Below are 24,117 nucleotides of genomic sequence, written 5' to 3' on the forward strand. Positions count from 1 at the left end.
CTCTGTGCAGTTTGTTGTTATCCCCACACGAAGAGCAACAGCGGTTGCCTTTCAGAGCTTCACGTCTCATCTCCTGGGTGACGCGGGAAGTCCGTACCTCATAGGCCTGGTAAGACTCTGCCAGAAGCAGCTATGTGTGTAAAGATCAAGGTGTGAAGGGGAATATATTTAAGATTTACCTCAGGATGTAAATCCCATGTACTGATTCAGCATATCTGTGAGGACCCCATTCATACGCATACGATGCATTCACACACCAGTTCAGCTCTCGCTTTAAGTGGGCCAGTGCAAAGTGATGTAAAGGAGGAACTTTTAGCACATGTCTCGGGGGGGGGGGCTAATGAACAGAGCTGTGATTTCACCACTGCTCTTCAGGCTGTCAGTGCCATTTTCATGCTTCCAAGGAGGGGCCAGTGTCACTGCATCTGATTGGTCAGGAGATGAGAGACTGGTTCTTACTGGGACACACTTGATTGTGACCCCGTCCCCAGCATCCACACTGCACGCATACACACAGAATAACATCCAGGAGGCCAGAATACAAGTGCCGCTTGCTATTTAGTGGAGTGTGAATCAGGCTTTACCTCAGACCATCGAGCAGCCTTCTCTTCATTCCTGCATCATCTTATATTGTACAAACATCCTACTGTCACAGTTAGAGATGCAGTACTGTCTGGCTCCAGGTGAATCAGTTTAATTCTGCTGATATAAATGTTTTCATTAGTGATTTAACTATTAGTCAGTCCACAGACAGCAGTTTGGTTAACTTATTAATCACTGTAGTCATTCATTAAGCAAGGATGCCACACATTAACTGGTTGGACTTCCTCAAATGTGACGATTTGCTACTTCTCGTTGCCTTAAAGCATTGTAAATTTAATGGGCTTTCACCTGTCACCTCGGGGTTACTGAACTTTTGATGGCCATTTTTCAATATTTTATGATATGTATTAAACTAAACAATAAAATAAACTATTCAAAATGGCCAACTGATGTATTGGTTAAAAAATGTACAACACTAGCTCCAAAGTTATAGCATTTGTGGAAAAGTGATGCTACTGTATAATATCACTGCTCTGCTGATAGTCAAGCAATATTCCAAAGTCCAAGCTCCAAATGTCAGAATAATGCACCAAACAAACACACACAGACACTGTCAACCAGAGTTACTCAAACATGGCTCCACAGTTAGTCACTCAACCCGATCTTCTCCATCCAGGGTCACGACTGTCCTCTGACTGAGACACTGAATGTCCAGGGGTTTCTCACTCCTCCGCAAACCACCAACCAGCAATGCACAGAACACTCCAAGTGCGTCACTACTCACTCCCTCAGTTCCTGAACTGAGGTTTAGCACGCGGGTGTGATGGACTTGTCGTGACGCACACTGAGCACGGGCAGTTACAGAGTCATCCATGCAGACTGGCACAAATCTTGTGAATGAGCAAAGCAGAAAATCTCTAGAAAAACAAACTTGTGGTTATTGCTAAGCAACCAAAAGAGAAAATGACTGAGTGAGTGATGTGCACCACACAGTCCTACAGATAATGGATTCAACTCTACAAACCAGTGTGATGTTTCCAGTGCACCATAGCTGCTTTTTTTGTGGAAATGCCTGGAGATACTGGTGCCCACATGCCACACAATTACCACTTCTTGCTCTTCAATGTGCTTCAGTACATCTGAAATCCTCCTCAGCTTGAGCCAAGATCCCCCTCCCTCAGTATGTAGACCAAGTCAGTTGTCACATCAGAATCCCCTGAAAAGCATATAATGGACTTGTCCTGTACTACATGAGTAGGAATTGGCCACAGTGGAATGGGATGCAGGGAAATGCCAGTAATCTCCCAAGAAGTACCTTCTGGCTCACTAATGCATGCAGCAATTCACTGTATATTTTAGCTAAGCTGTACTGTGGAGGTTACAGGCCTTTTACAGTAACTGACGAAAAAAGCTTTACACTGGCAATACACACAGCCGCTGGACATGTACTTGATTTAATCACATAGATATTTTATTTTTTTCCACTCTTATCTCTTCTTCTCCGATAATTCCTCATGGCACTTGCATGTGCTCAAATGTTTTGCACATGCACATACAGATGGGTGAAAACCAACACGAAGTGGCTTAGTAAGGTGCTGGGAACAAATTCAGCATTCCAAAGATGTTCCCTTAGCTGGTGTTATGATGATGGTGGTGGAGATACTGTCTATCACGGCACTCCAAAATCTTCCATAGGTGGGTTGAGATCTGGTGACTGTGAAGAAGCACCACATCTGATTTGTATCATTTTCATACTCAATCAAAAACCATCCAGTGACCCCTCAGGCCCTGTGCATGGGGGCACTGTCATCCTCAGTTATTCAGGTTTTTCTTTTAATTTGTCACCCGGCTGTATGAACATATACTGAATGCACACAGGCAGCCCCACAGACATCCTCCTGTCAGCAGTTCTCCATGTCTCCCCCTAGACAATCTCATTCTGCTGATGCTAACATGTAATCAATATGCTTAAGCAAGATTAACCTATGGCCACTCAGACTCATTCACACACAGATGAGCCCCCGCCTGCTCCTGCTGTGCATGCCTCCACACAATCTGCTGAAAGCCACCGTCATGATTTCAGTACGGTGCTCTATGCATGTATAAGATCTCACGTATGAGTAATACTGGGAGGCTGAAATGATCACATCGCACCCACCATTCTCCAGCTGTTATTTTCTTCCCTGCCATGCACTGAATGCCAGCCCTCGACAGAAATATGAGCTGTTAGCTATAAAACTCTTACATCATGCTGTGTGTCAGTTTTATCTGTTGTTATGATGAAACATGCAGAACTCTGTAAAGTGTCCATTGTGAGTGTGCAACCAGCGTAGAACCATGTAGTGTGTCAGACCATGACAAGATGTTTTAAGAACCTTTGCTGAATGTTTAGTGTGAATGAATTTCTCTTCTCCCATGTCTCTCACTGTGTTTGTCTGCGTGCGTACATGTGATGGTTTTGGTGGGGATGTGGGTGTGTTTGCCACTGTGTATTTGTGCCTGCGTGCCTGGGAGCAGATCTCCGATTCCCTTAGGCAGAGCTACACCATGTCGGCACTGTGGCAGTTCCTCAGTCTGGGCTATGCCCTCATGCTCTGTCCCTTCATCATTGTCCTGGGGGGCATGTTTTTCCTGGCCACTGCATTGTTTTTCCTGGATGACAGAGAGAAGGCAGAGAAACAGTAAGTGACTCAGACATTGTTTGAATAACTCATGATTTCATTTATTATTTAGTCAGTCGTTCTTTGAATTTTAAATACTTTCTTGAGTTGTCCTCCGCTGACTTTGTAACAGCTCAAAAAATCCAAACACACCAGAAGCAATATGAGCAGTAGCAGCAATATTGTTGGTTTTATTCTGAGTGCCATGCAGACATAAGGAGTTTAGAGACATTTTCTGCACAGTGCTATGCTGTTTTATCCTGATGCTGTCTGGGACAAGGTGCCCAGTGATGCCAACACCAGTGCCATCTCTGCAAGACTCACTAGGTCCCTTGAGCCAATAGAAAGTCTCAGTCAGCTAAAAGTGCTCCAAAGTAGTCACAAGCAGTTCTAGCCATCACTTTGTTAAAGTGTGCTTACTTAGACTTTTACCAGCTACAGCCTTTTTCATGCCTTCATATTTTCCTCTTTCAAACACCTAGACATGAACATAGAGGGCATGGTAGCCGCTTATGACCTTAAAAAGGCTAAAACAAACTCACTTATTCTCTTTACAATGGTGAGACATGACTTCTTGTTTTCGTCTGACTATTTTTTCCTATTTTTTTATCACATTGACTTACTCCCCTGGTGGCGGCGTTGTCAGAAATGACTTCCTGTTGAAGATGAGGGACATTTTTAGACAGGATGTCTGATGTCTGATATCTGTCTGCAGTCGCTTTTCTTTACCCTGTAGAGGTGGTTGATGCCAAAAACCTTCATAAACAGAAACAAGAGAGAGATTTCAGTATAGAAAAAGCTTATTGGTTATGATGAAAACAAAATAAATGCCATCTTAGGCAAGGTTTATGGAAATTTAAAGTTCCTCTAACTTTAGGATTTATTCAATTTTATAAACCAAAACTCAAGCTACCACCCAAACTGTTACCATATCCTAAGTGTGAAGTGTAATGATTTAAAAGGTTCTTTGCAAAGGAACTCCATAGCAGCCACCAGTAAGCCATCCTGTGGCTTTTGTTGGGCCTACTTTGGAAAAAAAGGGAAGAAATGCAAAACAGCTACTAAATGAAAAGTCCCACTCTTGCTCTCCTACCATTAATAGATACTTTGTGCTCCAATATGGTTCAAGCTATTTGACTATTATTGCAAAGGATGTGCAGATGGCGCATGTTCACTCAAACTATATCTAACCACAGCCCATTGACTTTCACCCAGCATGCTGTAGGACAAAGCTAATGGAGCAGTAGATGGACTGAGAAAGTCTCAGATATGAAACAGACACAGATGCCTTTATACAACTACACCACAACGCTAATACAGTATCAGTGCTGTCATAAGTCATCTTTTATTATGGGAATATAAGTTTAAGTTAACAGCTTAGTACATTTAACAATGCTTTTTAGATCAGTTAAAAACAGTAGAATAGTGGGTTGCATGTGGGCTGCCAGGCTGTGAAAAATATATATTACTGAGTTTGTAACCAACTCAAGTCATTCGTATTCATTGTAACACTCACTTTATAATAAGCTAACAAATCTGCAATTATAAATGTTAATAAGACATTGATAATAAACATCAGGCATGTTAGTTACAATTATTAATAAGTAATTAATAAATGGTAATAAAATCCAATGTATAGGTATAAATGTTTATAATAAGCATGTTTGCTGTTAATGAGTCATTAATAACTGCATTCATATACTGACTGTAACATATGACATTTGAAACTTGTCGTTAAACAAATGATTTATTTTGTTCCACTCTTGCTTGTACGTCTTACCTATAAATGGGTAAATGATACACCAACTTGTTGCATTACATCCAGGTATATACACAGCAAACATACTGTTGCCTCTGTAGAACTGGACAGATTTGTACTAAGCATTCCAATTTAGAAAAACCTCAAACTTCAGCAGCAGCAGCTCTAGTATGACAGCTGCAAACAGCGCCCCAAGGGACTGAGAACGGAGACCACAGCCACAGTTTCATGTGATTTGTGCTGTTCCATGAATGTGATATTTATAGATTTCATTCATGCTATAAAGCACCCAGTTTATAAATTCCCCCCTGACTTTACAGAGCGCTCTGCAGCTTTTTTCCCTCCTTTGAATTTGTCCTCAGATTTATTTAGCAAAGAAGCGGAGCTGAACAAGTTGTTCACTGGAGCACGCTTGTCTATTTTCAGCCCTAAAGACTGCTTTATTATTTCTAGGTTGTTAGCTTTTTTTGGTTGCAGGGCTGCCATCAATAGCTCGAGTTTAGTGCATGTTACCTCCCCCAGCATTCTGGGTCTACATTTGCACTTAGTGATGTGTGAGAGCGGAACTGTCTTATCTGCCATGCCAGTGCACCTTGATGGTACAGATCCAGTGTGGGTCAAGACAGACAGAGCACTGCAGCCGTGGGGATCAGACAAGCAGACAGTAATGAAGGGTGACTGAACAGGACAGTCACCATGTGATGAGTGAAGTCAGGAAAAACTGGTAGAAACAGATATTAGAGTAGAGAAATGAGAATAATCCAGTAAATTCTGAAATTGGTTTTAAAAGAGCTGTCTAAAGGTTTTTAGGCATTTTTAATGCATAGAACCATTCTTCTGTCCCCAGGTTGAGCCAGCTGACACGACCACCATCCTCAGTCAAGGTATGACCAGGTAAATTGCCCTTTTCTATAAAGATGTTTTCACACTTTACACTTTACATGGTTGATAACAAAGAGATGGTGCTAGAACATAGGGCTCCCTCCTGATTTCCTACAGAGCTCATTTCATTAAGAGAGAGATTGAAAATGAGATTTTCAGGGCTTAAAATAATCAGGACACTTTGGCTTGATTATCCAGAGCTTTATGGCAGCACTGGAGAAGATACACATGATAATACACAAATTGTTGGTCTCTGATCCTTGTACTTAGGAAGTGTTTAGGTATTCTTGAAGTGGTGGTTATTTAACCAACTCTCTGGCATCTTACAGAGACAGGAGCTGCCTCCCCACCTTCCTTGCCTTTATCAGACCCACACACATGATGCAAAACTTCTCTAATTACTAGCTGAGGAAAAATAAAGACACAGTAATCGGTAGCACACCATCAACTGTGCACTTTAGGACAATGGGGAGCTACATTAAACTCTGGCTCACTGATTAGAAGGACAAGGAAACAGGTGTGACCTTCTTGTAAAGGCTATCATGTTTTGCCAAAAGGTCAAGGTTGAAGCCCTTTCTGATGATTTCTTTGAAATTTTATCTGAATTTATACGTCTTCTAAGCAATGCTGTGCTCAAAGTGCCAGAAATAGGTTAGTATGAATTGCTGCATTTATTACAACCACCTCCCAGTAATTCCCTGCCTGTTTCTTCAGTGTAAAATACTGAGTTCGAAAAAGACCAACAAAGAGTAGTCACTATGTGATAAACAACTGCCTTTTATATTTTGAGTTGGAGTTCATAAGAAGATTGAAAGTTTCCAACAAAGGTTTGATCATAAGCTTGCTTACAAATGTTCTAATTATTTAATATTGTATTTCACAGTGAATTGCAGTTGTACCCTCCCCCAAATACATTAGACAACAAACAAGAATAACAAAGATTACTAATATGTAAAGTGCAGACAATAATTCAGGATATTTACTGTATATTGCTGAGAATTCTGTCCCAGAAAAAAATAATAAGCAAACACAGGTGGTGTTGAAGGGGTAATGTGAATTATGTAGATAGATGTTAGATATATGGATTATCTAACATGAGCTAGGCAAATTTTCCATGTCAGAGTGTTTTTGAATATCCCAACAGTGAGAGATTTCTAGACACACTGTGCTTGCAACTGTATCACTACACAACATAGCCTAGCTATAGCAAAAAGAGAAAAGCAACTGAAAGCTGTGCAAGCTTATTTGCATAGCTTGCTGATGAATGGGAGGCAATGACAGTCTCAAAGGCAAGAAATCAATTTTGATTTGTGGTGTGGTTTGGAAAACAGTCTAATGCAGTATCAAGGCTTTACAATTTGAAGATAATGTGATATGCAAAACCATCACTGTAAGTACTGCACTGTTATTACCACTGGCAGGGTGACGTTAGCATGCACGACTAATGACAGGTGACACAAAAGGATTCCACAGGGCTGCCACACATATCAGGTGGCAGCTTCTGCTCTCGGCCTGAGGGTTTCATCAGTTCTCTGTCAAAATCAGCAGTTCAGACATTTTCTCCTGCTGTTGTCAAAGGGAGCTAATTATAGAGAACAATCATTATAGCTTCATGAGGTCAGAGTTGACTATGCCTGTGAGCTGATCATTGCTATTCTAACATGAAACCACTAAGGAGCACTGCAGCGATTGATTTCCAACAAATTTGTTTTGCAGGATAATCCAGTGACCGACTGGAGTAATCTTTCCTCCCCTTGGTCTGACACATATCAGTAGTGTTCACAGTTCAGCCCTGCACTCACTCTGACCACTGTTCCTAAAGGTTCAACATGCTGCTCTGAGAAATAATTAAAAGAAAAACATAAAGAACATAAGGAAAATAAATGGTTTTATTGTCAAACTGTGGTAAATTAAGAGGAATATTCAAACTATTTAAAAAAAATGTTATCTGACAAGATGAAGAGGAACTTAAAGAGAAAACATAACTACTGAATCTTCTTCTTCTTCTTCTTTTGGCTGTTCCCGTTAGGGGTCACCACAGAGAATCATCTGTTTCCACCTAACTCTATCCTCAGCATCCTCTACTCTCACACCAATTATCTTCACGTCCTCTTTTAGCACATCCATATATCTCTTCTTTGACCTTCCTCTTGACCTCTTGCCTGGCAGCTCCATCTCCAACATCCTTCTACCAATATAACCACTATCCCTCCTCTGCACATGTCCAAACCATCTCAATCTGGCCTCGCTGACCTTGTGCCCAAAACAGCCGACCTGAGCTGTCCCTCTGATGTGCTCATTCCTAATCCTGTCCATCCTGGTCACTCCTAAAGAGAACCTCAACATCCTCATCTCTGCTACCTCCATCTCTGCCTCTTGTCTTTTCCTCACTGCTACAGTCTCTAACCCATACAGCATAGCTGGTCTCACTACTGTCTTGTACACCTTTCCTTTGATTCTTGCTGCCACTCTTCTGTCACACAACACTCCTGACACCTTTCTCCACCCACTCCAACCTGCCTGCACTCGCCTCTTCACCTCTTTCCTACACTCCCCATCACACTGGCCGCAACCCTGATTCGAACCTGGGGCGCAGCACTCTTGCCTCTGCACCTTACCCACTAGCCTACCAGGCACAGCAAGATGTAATTACTGCTTCTCTTTATCCTCATTGATTCAGTAGTTAGAAAACATAACTAGTAGTTACAAAATATAACTACTGAATCAATGAGGATAAAGAGAAGCAGTAATTACATCTTCTTCTTCTTCTTCTTTAGGCTGTTCCTGTTAGGGGTCGCCACAGTGAATCATCTGAAGCAATAATTACATAAGCGGTTATATATCACAAGCTATCTCCAGTGATACAGTCCCTCAAGTAGGTCAGATATACAGAGAACCAATTCACTTCCTCTGCAGGAGGAACTGGCTTCTGCTGGCCAGCCCGACCCCACACTGCACAATAACTAGAGGACACCTCCAAGCTGGGGACTGAAGATCAGCATGAGGTCTCACTGTGGAGCATTGTGGAACACATTTATTCAGTAACCACAATCTCATTGTATCTGAGGAGTAAATTTATGCCATGAAGTAAAACTCTGACTTTAACACTGCTGTCCAAACTCTTAACTGTTCAAAGTGTTTATACAGCTGCAGGCACGTAATTTCTTTCTTTAAACTCTCATTCAGCAGTGCTCAGTGGGCTCATGGTGCTGGCTAGGGCAGTAACCACAGAGCACATATGCACACAAATATGACCTGTACATCTTACAGTACACTGAAAAAAGCCCTAGGCTATAGGACATTAATCTTTCATTATCAGATGAATAAGTACCCTAGGCTTTCAGACTTTAATCTTTCATTATCAGATGAATAAGTGAAACAGATGAGTTCCTAGCTCTCCTCAACTTATCTTTGGTCTCATTTACTGCACCATTCAACACTTTCTCCATCTGTCCTCAAATATGAAGTCAGTCAGATCTGCAGTGTTGTCAGCCTGGCTGGGTTCAGTCATGATTTGCATCCTTCCTGCCAAAAACCACTACAAGTTGGCTTGATTAGAGTTTGCTTGCTTGCCAGACCAATCAGACCTCCCCTTTTCCCAACAGTCTCCAACACAGTAATAGTGAAGCAGCAATGAGTCAGGGTAGTATCAGAGCATTCATAATTCTAAGTATCTCTATGCCATGCAGGCTTTTGAGCAATTTAATTTTGAGCTTGGCACATACAACAGTTCACAAGTGTCTACAACTGACATTGAGGAAATGGTTAATTCCAGGATCTACATCTATAACATTTTATTTTCAAAATTCTACTAATTTTCCTGTTCATGCTAATCACTCTTGTTTGTATGAAGTTGTTTTTCTGGAGTGCATCAGTTCATCTGCAGGTTTATAGGTGTGTGTCTGTGTTTCAGAATGCAAGACACTAGCTCATAAAATTGCTCCCCCTATAGCTGCCTGTACTAATCCTATTGTAGCACCAGTAGTATACTGTGCACTGAGGAATACAGGGCACTGTGATGGCAGACCACAGCAAACAGCAGGATGCACCACTATCTCTCTCATCCAATTTAAAGAGATTGCAAACATGGCAACATGAACGCTTAATGGTTTAATCTTCAGCTGGACTTTTCCCTCTGGCACTACATTTCCCAACACATAAGCTTTGTTTATGTGCAATTTCAGAAGCTGGAAGAGATTTTAAGACATCTGAATAAATAGTCATGAACAACTAATAATAGAAGTCACTCAGTGGATTCAACCCATATTAAGGTTTCTGTTTTTACATTCATAAACAAGTTGTTAAAAATGATACTGTAAGGGAATGCAAATGAACAAAGGCAGAAATCTAGCTGATTTTATATGAGAGTTGCTCTGTTTGAACAAATCAAAATTCTTAGGATAGAGAGCATGCAAAGAAATTAATTTTAACAAGAACATTTACTCAAGATCTGTATTTAAATACAACTATGAGACACTTTAAACTTAATAGCATATAGACACATCAAATGTAAAGCCTCAGTCTGCACATCTGGAGACACATTTACTGTGTGTTGCTGTGGCTTATAGCTCACACTTATACCGACTGGGGGGAGATCTGCATTAAACAAACTGTGTGTGTCGATATGTTGTGTGCTGGAAAATATTTAGGTCACAGGCTGGTCCTGGAGTGTAAGCGTTATCAGGAAGGTCCTAACAGATGGCCTACAAGCTTTTGACCTCAGCATTAATTACATGAGAAAGCCCCTCTGTTTCCTCACATCCCTCTTTTTCTCTTTCAGGTGACAACCAAATAAGGAGCTGTCTGCAGGAGCAACCAAACTCAATACGGATGACAAGCTGGAAATAAAGAGCAAGGGTAGCTGATGCACTTCTTTAGAACCACACCCGCGTCATCCTCCCTGTCGTCATCGTCTTTGTCCTCCTTGCTCCTGCTGCTCTTCCTTTTTATAAGCTCGTAGAGGCTGCTCAGATTGGGAACGAGGGAGCGTCTTGCCCCTCCTTGAACTGCCACTGATTCACAGACTAGCGAGAGGGTCCACAGCAGTGCACTGAGGCTCCAGCTGGTGTCCTCCTCACCTCTGTCTGCAAGGATCCACTGAACCTTCTAGGGAGGAGGTGGGGCTGCAAAGTCCCCTGTGATCCCCTCTGACTTCTGATGTCATACTACTGAAAGCTGACCATGAACCTGCCCTGTCTGTCTGTCTGTGTGTCTGTCAAGTAGTCTGTCTCTTATGCGTCCATCTGTTACATTGGCTGTCAATCTGCACCAAGTGCCATCACATCATTACATTCCTTCAGACTTGCACTGACCACCAACAACTCTCATGACTTCATCACTGCTTATGCTTACATGCCCAATATAGTTCACCTTTTGGCTGCAAAATGAGTTTCAATAAGCTGTTTATATGCATCATCTACAGTCATAAAGCTCCTCTGGTGTCTCTGGTGTCCCATGCAAATTTTCCACCATTCATTTTGCACAGACTTTCTCTAGTTAAGTGCTGTTTATCAGTTCAAACAAGCAGTCAGTAATGTGACTAGCATCAAATTACCCTACATATCTTTATCACAGTATTAACAACATGAACATCATTTAAATATAGTGTTTACATGATGACCGCAGTATTCTCACAATCATTACGTTTTGCTGTGCATGTAACCATAGCTATCAATCAGGAGCCAAAAAAGTGTTACTGTCTAAAGGTCAATGAATCCGCCTTAAAAAAATTGGAGCTTTCACATCAGCAGATGCTTACCTTGACCACCCTTTTTTATTTTTAGCTTTTAGCACTTAAATCAGTGTAGACAGTGCCAGGGAACATGGCAGAGATTAGAGGTTTCTGCACATTACTTTTCACAAGGTTTCTTGTGATTTTTTTTTCTGTGTGATGTTAGATTTTAAATTGGAGGTTGCTGCCTATGATTGTTTCAGAAGGATAATGAAGCAACCCAGGTGATTTAAAGCAGACACTGGATTATATAGTTTATCATTTATAATGTACATGCTTTTCCCAGAAGTAAATGAAATGCTACTTTGTTGACTTTTAGGGATTAACGCCTGTGTTTTGTGTACATAAGAAGCAATACAAAAGATATGTGTGCAAACCAACAATTTTTTATACACACTGCCTTATCAGTGAGCTGGGCTTCCCTTTAAAGGGCTCACTCTCTGATGGTTGGTTTTGAATTTCTGGACACAACACCCACACAGAAAGAAAGCCACTTTTAATGACGAATTCCAGTCTGGTCCATGCTTGTTACAATAACAGGTATTGTGAGAAGAGATCTTCCCCTTTGCAATTGTAGATATTCCATTGCACAATTAGAAGAAAGGACCTTTGAGAAGAGCTCAAGTCACATCATCACGTTATTAGTGAGGGAAATCAAAATCCCAGACAGGAAAGAGAAATTATTCAGCTGCAGGTTAGACTAATGGTAAGCTCTTAGCAGTGATAACAGATCGGTGAGGAATCCCCCTTTAAGAGCATCCCAGCATGTCCTCAGATGTCACTCCACAAACCAAAAGTCCCCTTCAATAGCCACACCAGAAGATGACAGAGATTTATAGAGGAAGTAGAAGTACACAATAGACAGAAAACCTGGATTTGAGTTCATCACTCTATGCACGAATCACAGTATCCTACATGTAATTATACAATATAAATGCAATCTCCTGTGAAAAGGAGGGAATTCTGTGAGGACGGCTGCAGTTTGTTGCTCGTATAGACAAAGATTTAGGCAAAAGCTTCATTTGAAGCTTAAAGATCCTTTTTTTGTCATATATTACCTGGTGGATATAGTTTTAGTGAGTCAAAGTAATGAAGTCAAAATGTGTGAAGCTTGTGCTTAAAGGGAAAAAAGCACTTTGCAGACCTCTAAGAAAACACAGAAGGAGAAGAATGGAGTCATGTTAGCCGAAGGATGAAGGTGACATTGAGGTGGTTCTTGTAGCATTGATGTGCAAGCATGACTCACTGGCTGTGTGTGGGGTGCTATGTGGGCTGTGTCCTTGTTGCCAGATCATTAGCTTTAGCATTTCTCCAACTGTGGAGTTTTCTGAATGTGATTCTGTTCAACTTGATGTGTTTACACAACTACATCTTCTTAATGAACTAAGCTTCTTACCTTCCTTGTATCTAGTTTCCTTTTGTTTTTTAATGTTACCAAATGAGTTTTTCTAATAACTACAATATATATATATATATATAGCTATATCACGCAGCAATTTTAATATATTGTAAATGATGGCTTGGATGCAAAGTATTTATTTGTTTATTACCATAATGAAGAATAATCTATAAAGGGAACTTTAAAGTTTGAGTGTACTACTCTTTGTTGTATGTCCTTGGGTTTAGAAATGCCTATTTGTTCATCTTTTGTATCCCAATGAAACAGCACAAGACCTTTTTTATATTACTAAGATTTACCATGCTTACTGTGACCATGAATTGGACATCTCACACATATTATACACAGAGGAACCGCAATGAAATGGTGGAAGACAACATATTGATTTCATTGTTAGGGTGCAATACTTTTGCATTCGTGTTTGTAGCCCTTATAGGTTTTTTTTTTTAAGTACAACTGATCAAATCATTTTTGCACACTTAATGTTCAGGGATTTATTTGAACCATAGCAACTTCACAGCCTCTGCCTCAGTCGTCTGTCACTTCCTGCTCTCCATGCTGACATGCTGTCATTTATCTGAATCTCTCGTCAGATAGGTCATGAATCAAATTTCATTTTGCCAAATTTTGTTTAATTAACATCAATCTTTTAGGAATACAAGTCCATTGTATCAATAAATAATCATATGTTAATAATCACTGAAGTGATGTATTGCTATTTCTTGTTATACAAGAAGCATGTATAAAGAAACCTATTTCTGGTATCGGGCAGAAAACGGTGGCTATTTTTATATTTGGAGCAATGAAATACAAGTGTCAGAGAAATCAATGGATATTATTCTAGAATTGAACTGTGATGCTCCCTTGATGGGTTGATAGAAATGTACATGTCTGTAAATGAAATAAACCTATTTAATCACTTTATACCACCATTGTCCCTTTTTCTGTATTCTGAGAAATATTGAGCACCTCCAAATGAATCAACATCCAGCAGTCTCTGTTAAGAAATATGTTTGCTTAAATACTGTCCCCTTGTGTATTTCAGGAGTTCCTCCTATAAAGTGTTACACTTCAAAGCAGTCATAAGTCTGATTTTTAAAGAAAGACAAGTGTGTCTTCAGTATTATGTAACTGTTGTGAGCCTTAGATTAAGCCATTATAGGCAAAATACTACATATCTGCTATGCCTATTGCACATTAGTTACTAAAAGACAACTAAGAGATTATGAATTCTGTTCACATCTATATGTCATATTGTTTTAGTGATGCTGATGCCTTATAAACAGTGAAGATAAAGCAGACAGGTTTATTCATATACACCACCATACAGACACCATTTTTCTCGTTTTCCCAGGTCCATTCTCAGGTGCAGGTTTTCCTAACTGTTTCAAAATGTTGCTTCACAATTCAAGAACAGTAATCTGTGAGTAGATTTAGTTTACTGTTAAGTTCATATTCATTTGCTTCAGTGAAGAGCTTATGCAGGTATGGAACTGCTTGTATTGGTATCCCTATGCCCTCTGTGAAGGAAAACATTTTCTAAATAAGTGTATAGCATTTATCACAGTAATACATCATATGTTACGTGTGAGTGTGGTGGGGACCCCAGTTGCAGACACAGAGACAAACAGAGTGGGTATGAACAGAGCAGTTTAATGAACAAAACACAGGTATTGCTGGATGGCAGGACGACAGGCAGGCCCTGGGCAGGCAGGGAGCAACCAAAGACAGGCAAGGACGAAGGAAACCAGAGGAGGCGACACCAGGAGGGACCCGTAGGGAACTAGTAGTACAGGACGGGAATACAGAGTCAAAAAGACAGTAAGCACAGGACCCAAACACATAATGCTAACTGCAGTGGCAGTTCTACACTGAACCAGCAAAGAGGCGGCGGAAGACAGGGTGTATATATTAATACCTGACAGGACCGGGAGACAACGAGCAGCAGGTGGGAGGAATGATGGCTGAATGCAAAAGGAAACCGCAGGGGACAGGACCGGGAGATAACAAGCAATGGGTGACTGACATGGCGACTAATTGCGGTGACAGAGTAGCGGGGAGAGAACAGGTAAACAAACAGAAATCCAGGAAGCAGACCGACGTGAAACCGTAACATCATATGCTTATCAGTTGTCTGGTTATCATCTAGTGTAACTGTTATAGATGTGAATGTGACCAAAGACACACATTATAAACAACTTGACAGAAAATGGGCAAGTAATGTAAAAACAATAATGAAGTCATGTAGGACAAACTTGTAACTACTCAGTATAGTGCATCACTTTAATTAAAGGGGTACAAGCAAGTTACAATGCTTCAGCAGGCAAACTCAATTTACAGGAAAGCATTTAAATCCATAAACCTCTTATATTTATTACACAGTAGATTCTTGCAAATTGTGGACTATTCTATATATATAATTGCCTGTTCCTTACTCACTCCCTAGTAACTAACTCTGTCTTATTGTGAAGTGTTGTTGCTGTCAGAACAGAGATTATCCACTTGTTTAACTCCATCACAATGAAACTACACACCAATAGGTTAAGCCAAAAGTATTACATTAAACCATTATAAAGGATAAAATAATTTATTTTCAAATTTTGAGAACTGTATATTGTTTTCCTTCTTCTCCCCATCTTTGCAGAGGCCTACAAGAGCATGATTTTTATCTTGGTAGAAGAAGGCAGAAGTCCCGAATGAGCTACTGTGCTGTTCAGGTGCAGTCAGGCAGGCCTATGTGAGGCTCAATTTGTAAGGTAATCTCTCAGTCTCCAAAGTGGTTTACTATCATACTGATACATCACACAGACAACATTTGTGCTGTGGATGCAGTAAGGGAAAAAAACACATTTACCTTGACGGGGCTGAAGACGTCTTCAGGTAATGGCCTTCTGTGTGCTGACATTCATTAGAAATGTTAGAGTTACCTAACATGGCACATATTAGCACTAATGGAAATGTCTATGACAGGTATGCACAAACACAGACAGTATGTACACAGTGCATTAGGACAAAGGAAGACTTGAGATGCTGGCCTTGAGAGCTTTCATTAGGCAGAGCTACATTTTAAACAGATCCTTCTAACCAACCCCAGTTTGAAGAAGGGAAGATTATATAGGAGCCAGAGGAAGCTCAAACTGGAGAAGTGGTGTTTGGTCAGCAGATGACCGGGAGAAACCAACACCCTTTCCCACAGTGAGACCAATATGTACCCCAAAGTCAGACAGTCCAATCTAAAAGTCAACACACCTAGTCATGCAGCAGGCAGGAAACACTGGGGCGTAGGCAGGAAAAGGGGAGCCATTCTAGGGAGCACTGGAATTTCCATGTGAGCTTTATCACTAAATACAAACTTTGTGCAACAGGCAAAGTTAATTTAGGTTGAAAAATAGCCACCAGTGGATGTGAGGTTTCAAAATGTCAGCTTGTTTGGGGATTAAAAGTAAAGTAAAAAAGAATACATATGATTTGTAATTCTTTCTGATCAAAGTACACTATTTAACTATTTGCACATTACACTTGAAATTATGTGTTTGAACATCTTCATATATCCTATTAAAGTGCTGTCCTAATTTTTTGACAAGCTTATTAAAAATAAAATTTACTAAAGGTACTAAAATTTGACTCATTATTTTAGAAATAAAGAATGGTAGTGTGGCCACTAAATATTTTTGTACATATTTTAATCCTGTAAAAGATTTGAGGCTGTTGATAAAGTTTAGAAACAAAAAGTTTACATCCCACACTTGCAGGGGCAAATATAGTAAAATTTGGACAGGGTAGCTAGGTTCAAGGCACAGAGTCAGAGGGGTGAGGTGACACATTTGAAATACATGTAAAAAGTAAATTAAAGCCCTAGTTGTATTATTAAGCATCATTAGACAGACAGTGCTTTCTTTAACTAATTTTGGCTGTGCTCCTGACTAACTCCTGGCCCAGGACATCTGTGACAACGCCCACAAACTCTATGTAGTCACTTACTAGTTTATTGTGTCCATATTGCTTATGTGTGTTTTTTACTGTTAATTTAAACCTACCCTTGGTGTAGATCCTGTCAGCTCTTACCCACCTGTCTCTGATTAAGTGATTAAATTCTTGGGTTTGTGTGACTGTATATACACTCCGCGCACATCTTCTTTCTGTTTGCCAGTTTGTCTTTGTGCTCTCAGTAGTCAAGCAATCCAGCCATCCCTCATGTTATGTAATCTTCTCTTGTGTATGACCTAGCTAGTTTTTGACTCCTACCTCTGCCTACTCCATCTCTGTTTCTTGGCCTCCATGATTCTGACCTTCCCTCCGCCCAGGTTTACACCTTATCTGTACCATCACTACACCGACTGCCTGTAAATTAAAACAAGACTTTGAACTGTTACCAAAGTGTCATATCTGATCCCTGCTTCTGGGTCTTTTCTTTGGTCTCTGGCTGTCACAGTATCACTGTTGTACAGTGCCCCCACAAACATATGTAATTACTCTGGAACTTTTCATGAAAAGCTTAAATTCAACTCTGTGAAGAAACATGACTCACTGAATAATGGATTTTAAATACAAATGGTATGATGACAACCAGTACAACACAAATAAAGGCAGGCTTAGGAAAAGCACATCTGATCACACAGAACCAAAATAGACTGTCTGTAGAAAAATGCATGAAACAGAAGTATCTGCAATCTCACTTCCACTGTGAATGTCTCACATCTCTCTATTGGCACCCACCAACTTCACAAACCTGCTTCACAATGTAGAAACAGTTACATTTACTGAAGAAAGTATAGCAAAAACATTACAGAAGTCACTGTTTGCATCTGGGAGATGTTTCTCATGTTCTCAGATTTATTTGATGGGAAATCTCTATGTGAATGTGAGAGCTAAGATCTATTTCCTACTGATCTATTCCACCACCATCTTAGGATGGAATGCATTTGCTCACTGCACCTTATTTTTGTATTCCACAAAAATAAAATAAGGATAAAACACTGAAGAAATGAACAAAGCCTTCACTACAGGATGTACCCTGTGTAGACAAATATGCAAAATGACATACACATATTTCTTTCTAACAACAGGACTGAACATGAGGGATTAGAAGGAAAATCTGGGAATAAAAACCAACAAACGACTCTGGGCTATTAGTGAAACTGTAACAGATTTTAACTGTAAAAACTATATTTTCACATAATTTAAACATCTTTGACCAGTTTACTGTGTCACTGGATTTAATTATTTCAGAACAATAAAACCCGATATCACAAGGAGAGCCTCCTCCTGAAAACAAGAGGATAGTTCATAAATGTACACAACTCCTGTTGCCGTTCAGGAAACTACGACAATGCATAAACAAAAAAACTTTGACAAATAAGCTACACTTTCAGCAATAGCAGTACCTCAAATCCTACCTAACATGTTTGAGCCAGAATATGATGAACTGCAACAGCATTAATTCACATGCGGCAGATACACTGGCCTCAAGCAGCCAAAACAAACAGGTATCGATAGATAACTCAGAAAACAAGGAAAAGCAGACCATCCTGGCAGTGTTTAGAGTGGAGAACAGAAGTGGTCCAACAATTTATTCTTGAGGTATTCCTCATATTTTTATTGCAGCTGAAAAAATAAAATAATAAACAAATAAAAGATGATCTTCTCAACAGATTAAACTGTATTATGATTTTTTTTCATTCTAAGTTTCTGATAGACTATTTATATTTGTTAAAATGATGTAGACACAAAACCACTACATTATTAGACACAGCAACTGGTACAACAACAAAGAAACAAGACAATGACAGTGACAATGTCAATTCAACAGCAAGTGCTTTTGGAGGATGCAGACAACAACTGACATCGATAAATTTGTTGTATAGACAAGAGATTTGTTCCCACAGTCAACGTCATATAACTGAGAGATGTTTCTCCTATTCTTCCTGTCCAATTGTTCAGCATCACTGCTGTTATGTGTCAACGGACAGTCAGACCTGAGGATCCAACTAGACTTAGCTGTCAGTGTCTGCATTAATGCATGGCTCTACATGTGTTAGTGTGTCACTAAAGAAGTCGACACATATTCCAGAGGAAGCATGAGATTGTTTCCTCCTCTTTGCTGTCGAGCCATGTGGAAGGAATAAGAGATGTGCCTCATGGTGGGCTGAGCAATGTCAACGCAAATGATTCAAGAAAATGTGAATGGTGAATAATGGTGAGGCCTGCTGTCACTGGAACCACAGTAGCAGAAGACATCATTATCCTCCAGACAGTTATAATGATCACGCCTCATCTCCCATCAGCCCTGGAAGCAGTGGCTTCATTTCAAACTGTGCCAGTGAGGTCCCCAATGCAATGAGAAATTAATTTGATTTGCATGCTAGCTAACAAGGATGTAATCCAAATTGACATTGGAGTAGTGTTAGCGCAACTGTGCTTGTTATATGCCACAGTGGGTTCAATGTCATGGGTGCAGCAAGTGTGAGTTATGAATACATGAGCTTTCTAAATTAAACATGAGCTTATGCTCGACTTTGTAAAGAGTGGATGATGTTGGTTGACTTTAGTTGCTATTTTTAACTCACGATTCCATATTTAGAACTACTGTTTCCACTGCAGCATAAACTGATTAGGAAAAACTCCCAAACACTATACATGCATGCAGTCTTGTGCTCGTGATAGCATCTGCATGCAGGCAGGGATGCAGCTTTGTGAACATTGCATTGTAGGATAATATGTGTATAGTGCAGAATGCAGGCTGAAGCAGTGAATGACAACAGCCCTTTGTCAATGGAAGCAGAGGAGCAAATTACACGGTTCACATACAGTATGTGCATGCACATAAACAGATAACAAATAGTTACCTCATTTGTTATACACAGGTGTGTGCAACCAAGTGGCTACAAATACACTACTGCACACAAATAGATCAAACAGCTCACACCCACAAGAACGCACACAGAAATCAAGGTACACACAGATAACCTCTCTTCTACGATAGAATAAGAGGTCAGGTGAATTAATGTCAGCATGATTCATCATTAAACATTGATAGATTAAAAAATGAATCCAGAATACTAGTTTATTTTGTGCTGTGTAACTTAAAGAGCTTTGATCCAGGGCTACATTACACTTCTCTGGGTAATTAGGTTCTCTCTAGCTGAATCACTTATGTTCTAATACTTTGCAGCAGTAGGTCTGAATACCTACCATGAGTGATAAATAGATCTGATCGCTGATTCATGATGCAGGCAATGATGGTAAACTGATTCCATGTTGCCACACATCCTTCAGATTGGTAAACCCAAGAATTGTGCATTTTCATTCATGCTGCAAAATTCCTTATAAAGTAAGTACTCCTGGAATAACAGGTGAAATGCAATTCAATTCAATTGAATTCAGTTTCATTTGTATTTGTATAGTGCCAAATCACGACAAAAGTCATCTCAGGACACTTTACAAAGTAAGGTCTAGACCTTATTGTTATCAATATGATTACATAGGGAAAACCCAACAAATCCCCCTTGAGCAAGCACTTGGTGACAGTGGGGAGGAAAAACTCCCTTTAATGGAAGAAACCTCTGACAGACCCCGGCTCTTGGTGGGCGGCCTTCTGCCTTGACAGGTTGGGGTGAGTGGATAGAGGAGAGACAAAAGAAGAAAAGCAACAAGACACAACAATCAAACACTGATCAGGTTGATGTGGCTGGTGACTGCTCCTCAGAGACATAGAGCTCCAGGACCAGGGCAACCTGCAGAAAGGTACAGGGAGAGAGAGAGGACACACTACGGGAGAGAGGAGACACAGTTAGTGACATGTAATGGTGGCATATGGAGAGAGAGGAGAGGAGAGAAACTCAGAGCATCATGGGGCCCCCAGCAGTCTAAACCAATAGCATAAGATTAGATTAGATAGAAGACTTTACTTATCAAAAAGTAAAGTCTTAAATCTAATCTTAAAGGTAGAGAGGGTGCTTGCTTCCTGAACTGAGACTGGGAGTTGGTTCCATAGGAGAGGAGCTTGATAGCTAAAGGCTCTGCCTCCCATTCTGCTTCTGTGGACTCTAGGAACCACAAGTAAAATGCAGAGGGCAAAACTTCCCAAAGTGGTCCAAGAAATCTAATACAAGTACAAAGCATAGGCATATCACAATGAAATTTACAAAAAGATTCTTAGCAAAAGCGTTCACTCCAAATCTGGTGTAGCATCCTTGCCATTCAATCCTGTTTTTCCAACATATGATACAAATAACACACACTGCCATATGTTGAAGGCATGGTAATGATGGACATCATATGACCTCAGTCTCTACTCTGTTTTTACCACATCTGATTCTTGTATTGCATTTCTTTGAGTCATCTTGCACTGAGTCTGGTCCTGACCTTTTTCTCACAGTAATGTCTGTCTCTGGTTGCAGAAGTCAGCTTCATAAACTCTCATCTGAGAGATATTTGGGTCAAGTGAAGAGTCAAGTGTTACTTTAAAGTGAAGACAGATAGAGAAAACAAGTAAAAGCATGCATAAGTTCTAGTGTAGCAAGTTCCCAATCACACTGAAAGTCATTATAAACTGCCTGACTTGAGCTTATTTGTGATTCATGTAGTAACGTCACACAGAAAGTTATTATAAACTGCCTGAGCTTATTTGTGATTCATGTAGTAACAATTAACATTAGACAGTTACACATATGAGATTATGCAGTAAGTTACTTAATTCACTATTAACATGGCTATTTCAGTGATTAAGTTGTGTTGTTGAATCAACATATCCTGCAGATATGAACAAAATCATGGCAAAAATAATGATATCTCGTCCATACTCGCAGCATTTTGGATTCTCATGTTGTGATGAAAGTAGGGGGTGCTCATTTGGCTGTTGTGGTCAAATCCAGGGCGATGGGTGAAGCTCTGTTAATCTTTCTTTTAGCTGACAATATTTCAGATCAATTCAGCTAATTGAGTCAATTCATTTCATGCCTTATGGAACTTGATTTTAGTACAGATGCCTTTAGCTAATGGCATTGCCTCATTAGACTATGAGAATGTCCTCTGACCTTTGACACTGACAATTGTGTGAAAAGCTTTCCTGCCTTTCTTTGTGATCCTGGTGAAACAAGAAAATGCCTTCACTAAATTTCTGTCCTACCTATAGAACTGGCTACATGGATGAGCAGGGTCCTGTGTTGGGGCAGTTTGAAGAGAGCTAGTGCGGCCTGATAGTGGTGAAGAACAAAGTGCACCCAAATCTGTGTAGCAGGCAAAATGCCACAGTATGTTAACATGCTGTGCAGCCTTGTAGCCTGTGGTGTGGTGGTGTGTAGACAAAGTGTGGGAACCAATCCAAGAAAACATGTTCACAGCCAGAGGGGCTGAGCTGAATGTGATTTGTAAACAATGCTTTGGAGTCATATTTACACTGAAGAAAAAAAATATATCTTCAGGTCATGTGGATTCAAACGGATATTAAATACACAGGGACAGGTGAAATTCTGCTCAGAGCTATTGAAGGTTAGACGTATTCACTGTTTCTGATCATTTTTATTATGATTTCCATATTTTAACACTATGTAAACTGTGTATGGGAGTCACAGTTAGAAAACAGCTGGTCTAACTGTTACAACCAAGGTGACATACAGTATTCATAGTAACTGTTTGTATTTTATCAGCTTAGAAATATTGGCTTTACTGATATTTGTGACTTTGGTGAACATCAGATCACATTTCATGACCGATTTGTGCAGAAAGCCAAGAAATTGCAAACAGTTCTATTACTTTTTCTTGTGACTATACAAACAGCTGAACCCTCATGATTATGATCCCAGCTTTAATCCAATCAGTGAAGCCATCAGATGCAGTTGTAGGCAGCAACAGTCTCATGGGAAACAGGGTAGGGGGTGGGGGGTTATGGGATGTAGGCAGCAGGGTAATCGACTCAGAACCCTCCCCTACCGGCACTAAACATTAAATATTCATTTCAGGCCCGGCCCTAACCAATTTGGCGCCCTAGACAAGATTTCAGGTGGCGCCCCGTTGCATCGCAGTAAATTCCACTGCTAGTGTATATACTAAGAAACGTAATAGCTTTGTCTTGGACATTCTTTTATTTAAATAAAGCAATTGCACATTCAAAATACTTAGAAAGAATTAAAGAAACAAATACAAAAAAATGAACTGAACATATGAAATACAATATAAATAGCTTACATAAAGTACCTATTAATACTCCCAAAATAAAAAGTGTAAACAAGTGACATTAACTTAAAAATACAATATAAATAAGGCACTGTGCAAAATAAGATATTAAAGAAACGTGTAGGCACAAAAAAATACAAGGATTTAAATAAAAATAAAAAGATGATCTTACAAAGACCTCTAGTGGTGTTTTTGGTACTGCCGTAACTTAAAAACTACACCATCACCTCCTCAATCTCACATAACCTGCTACAGCTTTACTCTCCTGGTTTTTCTTGCAGCAAAGTCATCTACAACATCATCATATGACAACTGATTTCAGACCACATGGTTTATGCTTATAATGGCAAGTCCACTGAGACGTTCTTGCATCATAGTAGATCTCAGGTAAGTTTTAATCAGTTTGAGCTTAGAGAAGCTTCTTTCAGCAGCAGCCACTGTAACAGGAAGAGTGGCAGAGATTCTCAAAGCAACCCACATGTTGGGGTAAATTTCTGCCAGCTCCTTCTCATGCAGGAAGGTCAAAAGTTCCATGTTTGTCATATTGTTTGATGGCAATGGTGGGAAATTCTTCATTTCCTTTGCAAGTTCTGTGCCATCAATGTCCGGCTGGCTGTCATGGGTCACAGCAGTACTTAGGGTTTGACACTTCTGTAGCAGGTCCTCTTCTTCTAAGTTGGGGAAATCGAGGAGCACACCAAACGTGTTATTCACCTCTCCAAGATTCGGAAATCTCTCATCAAGTGAAGAAGTTGTCTGTGCATCAGAAAATCTAGTGTTGGCTCCTTTCTCACCTAGCTGGCCAATCACAGAGGATACGAAGGGGGCTTCCCAAGCTTTTCAATCATCTAACAAGCAACTCTGATGAAGCATACTGGCACCTCAAAGATAATAATAAGACCAGATAGCTAGCTACTGCAGCTACATCATCACAAAACAAGCCATGAAAGCCAATTTCAACCTAACTCCT

The 24,117-nt window shown here is 40.1% G+C and overlaps 1 protein-coding gene across 2 annotated transcripts in view; it reads left to right on the forward strand.

Annotated features, from left to right (window-relative positions):
• Positions 1-13,862, forward strand: part of spns2 (SPNS lysolipid transporter 2, sphingosine-1-phosphate) — a 68,774-nt gene extending 54,912 nt beyond the window's left edge. The window contains exons 10-13 of one of the 2 annotated variants that reach the window (XM_020612375.1): positions 11-109; positions 3,061-3,224; positions 5,810-5,856; positions 10,625-13,862. In XM_020612375.1, the coding sequence (XP_020468031.1) occupies positions 11-109; positions 3,061-3,224; positions 5,810-5,852 (306 nt within the window). In that variant the 3' untranslated portion in view covers positions 5,853-5,856; positions 10,625-13,862. The remainder of the gene's footprint in view (positions 1-10; positions 110-3,060; positions 3,225-5,809; positions 5,857-10,624) is intronic. The other variant, XM_020612374.1, reaches the window with a different exon arrangement.
• The last annotated feature ends 10,255 nt before the right edge of the window (positions 13,863-24,117 follow it).

This window comes from Monopterus albus, unplaced genomic scaffold (assembly GCF_001952655.1).
Source record: "Monopterus albus unplaced genomic scaffold, M_albus_1.0 scaffold124.1, whole genome shotgun sequence".
NCBI lineage: Eukaryota > Metazoa > Chordata > Actinopteri > Synbranchiformes > Synbranchidae > Monopterus > Monopterus albus.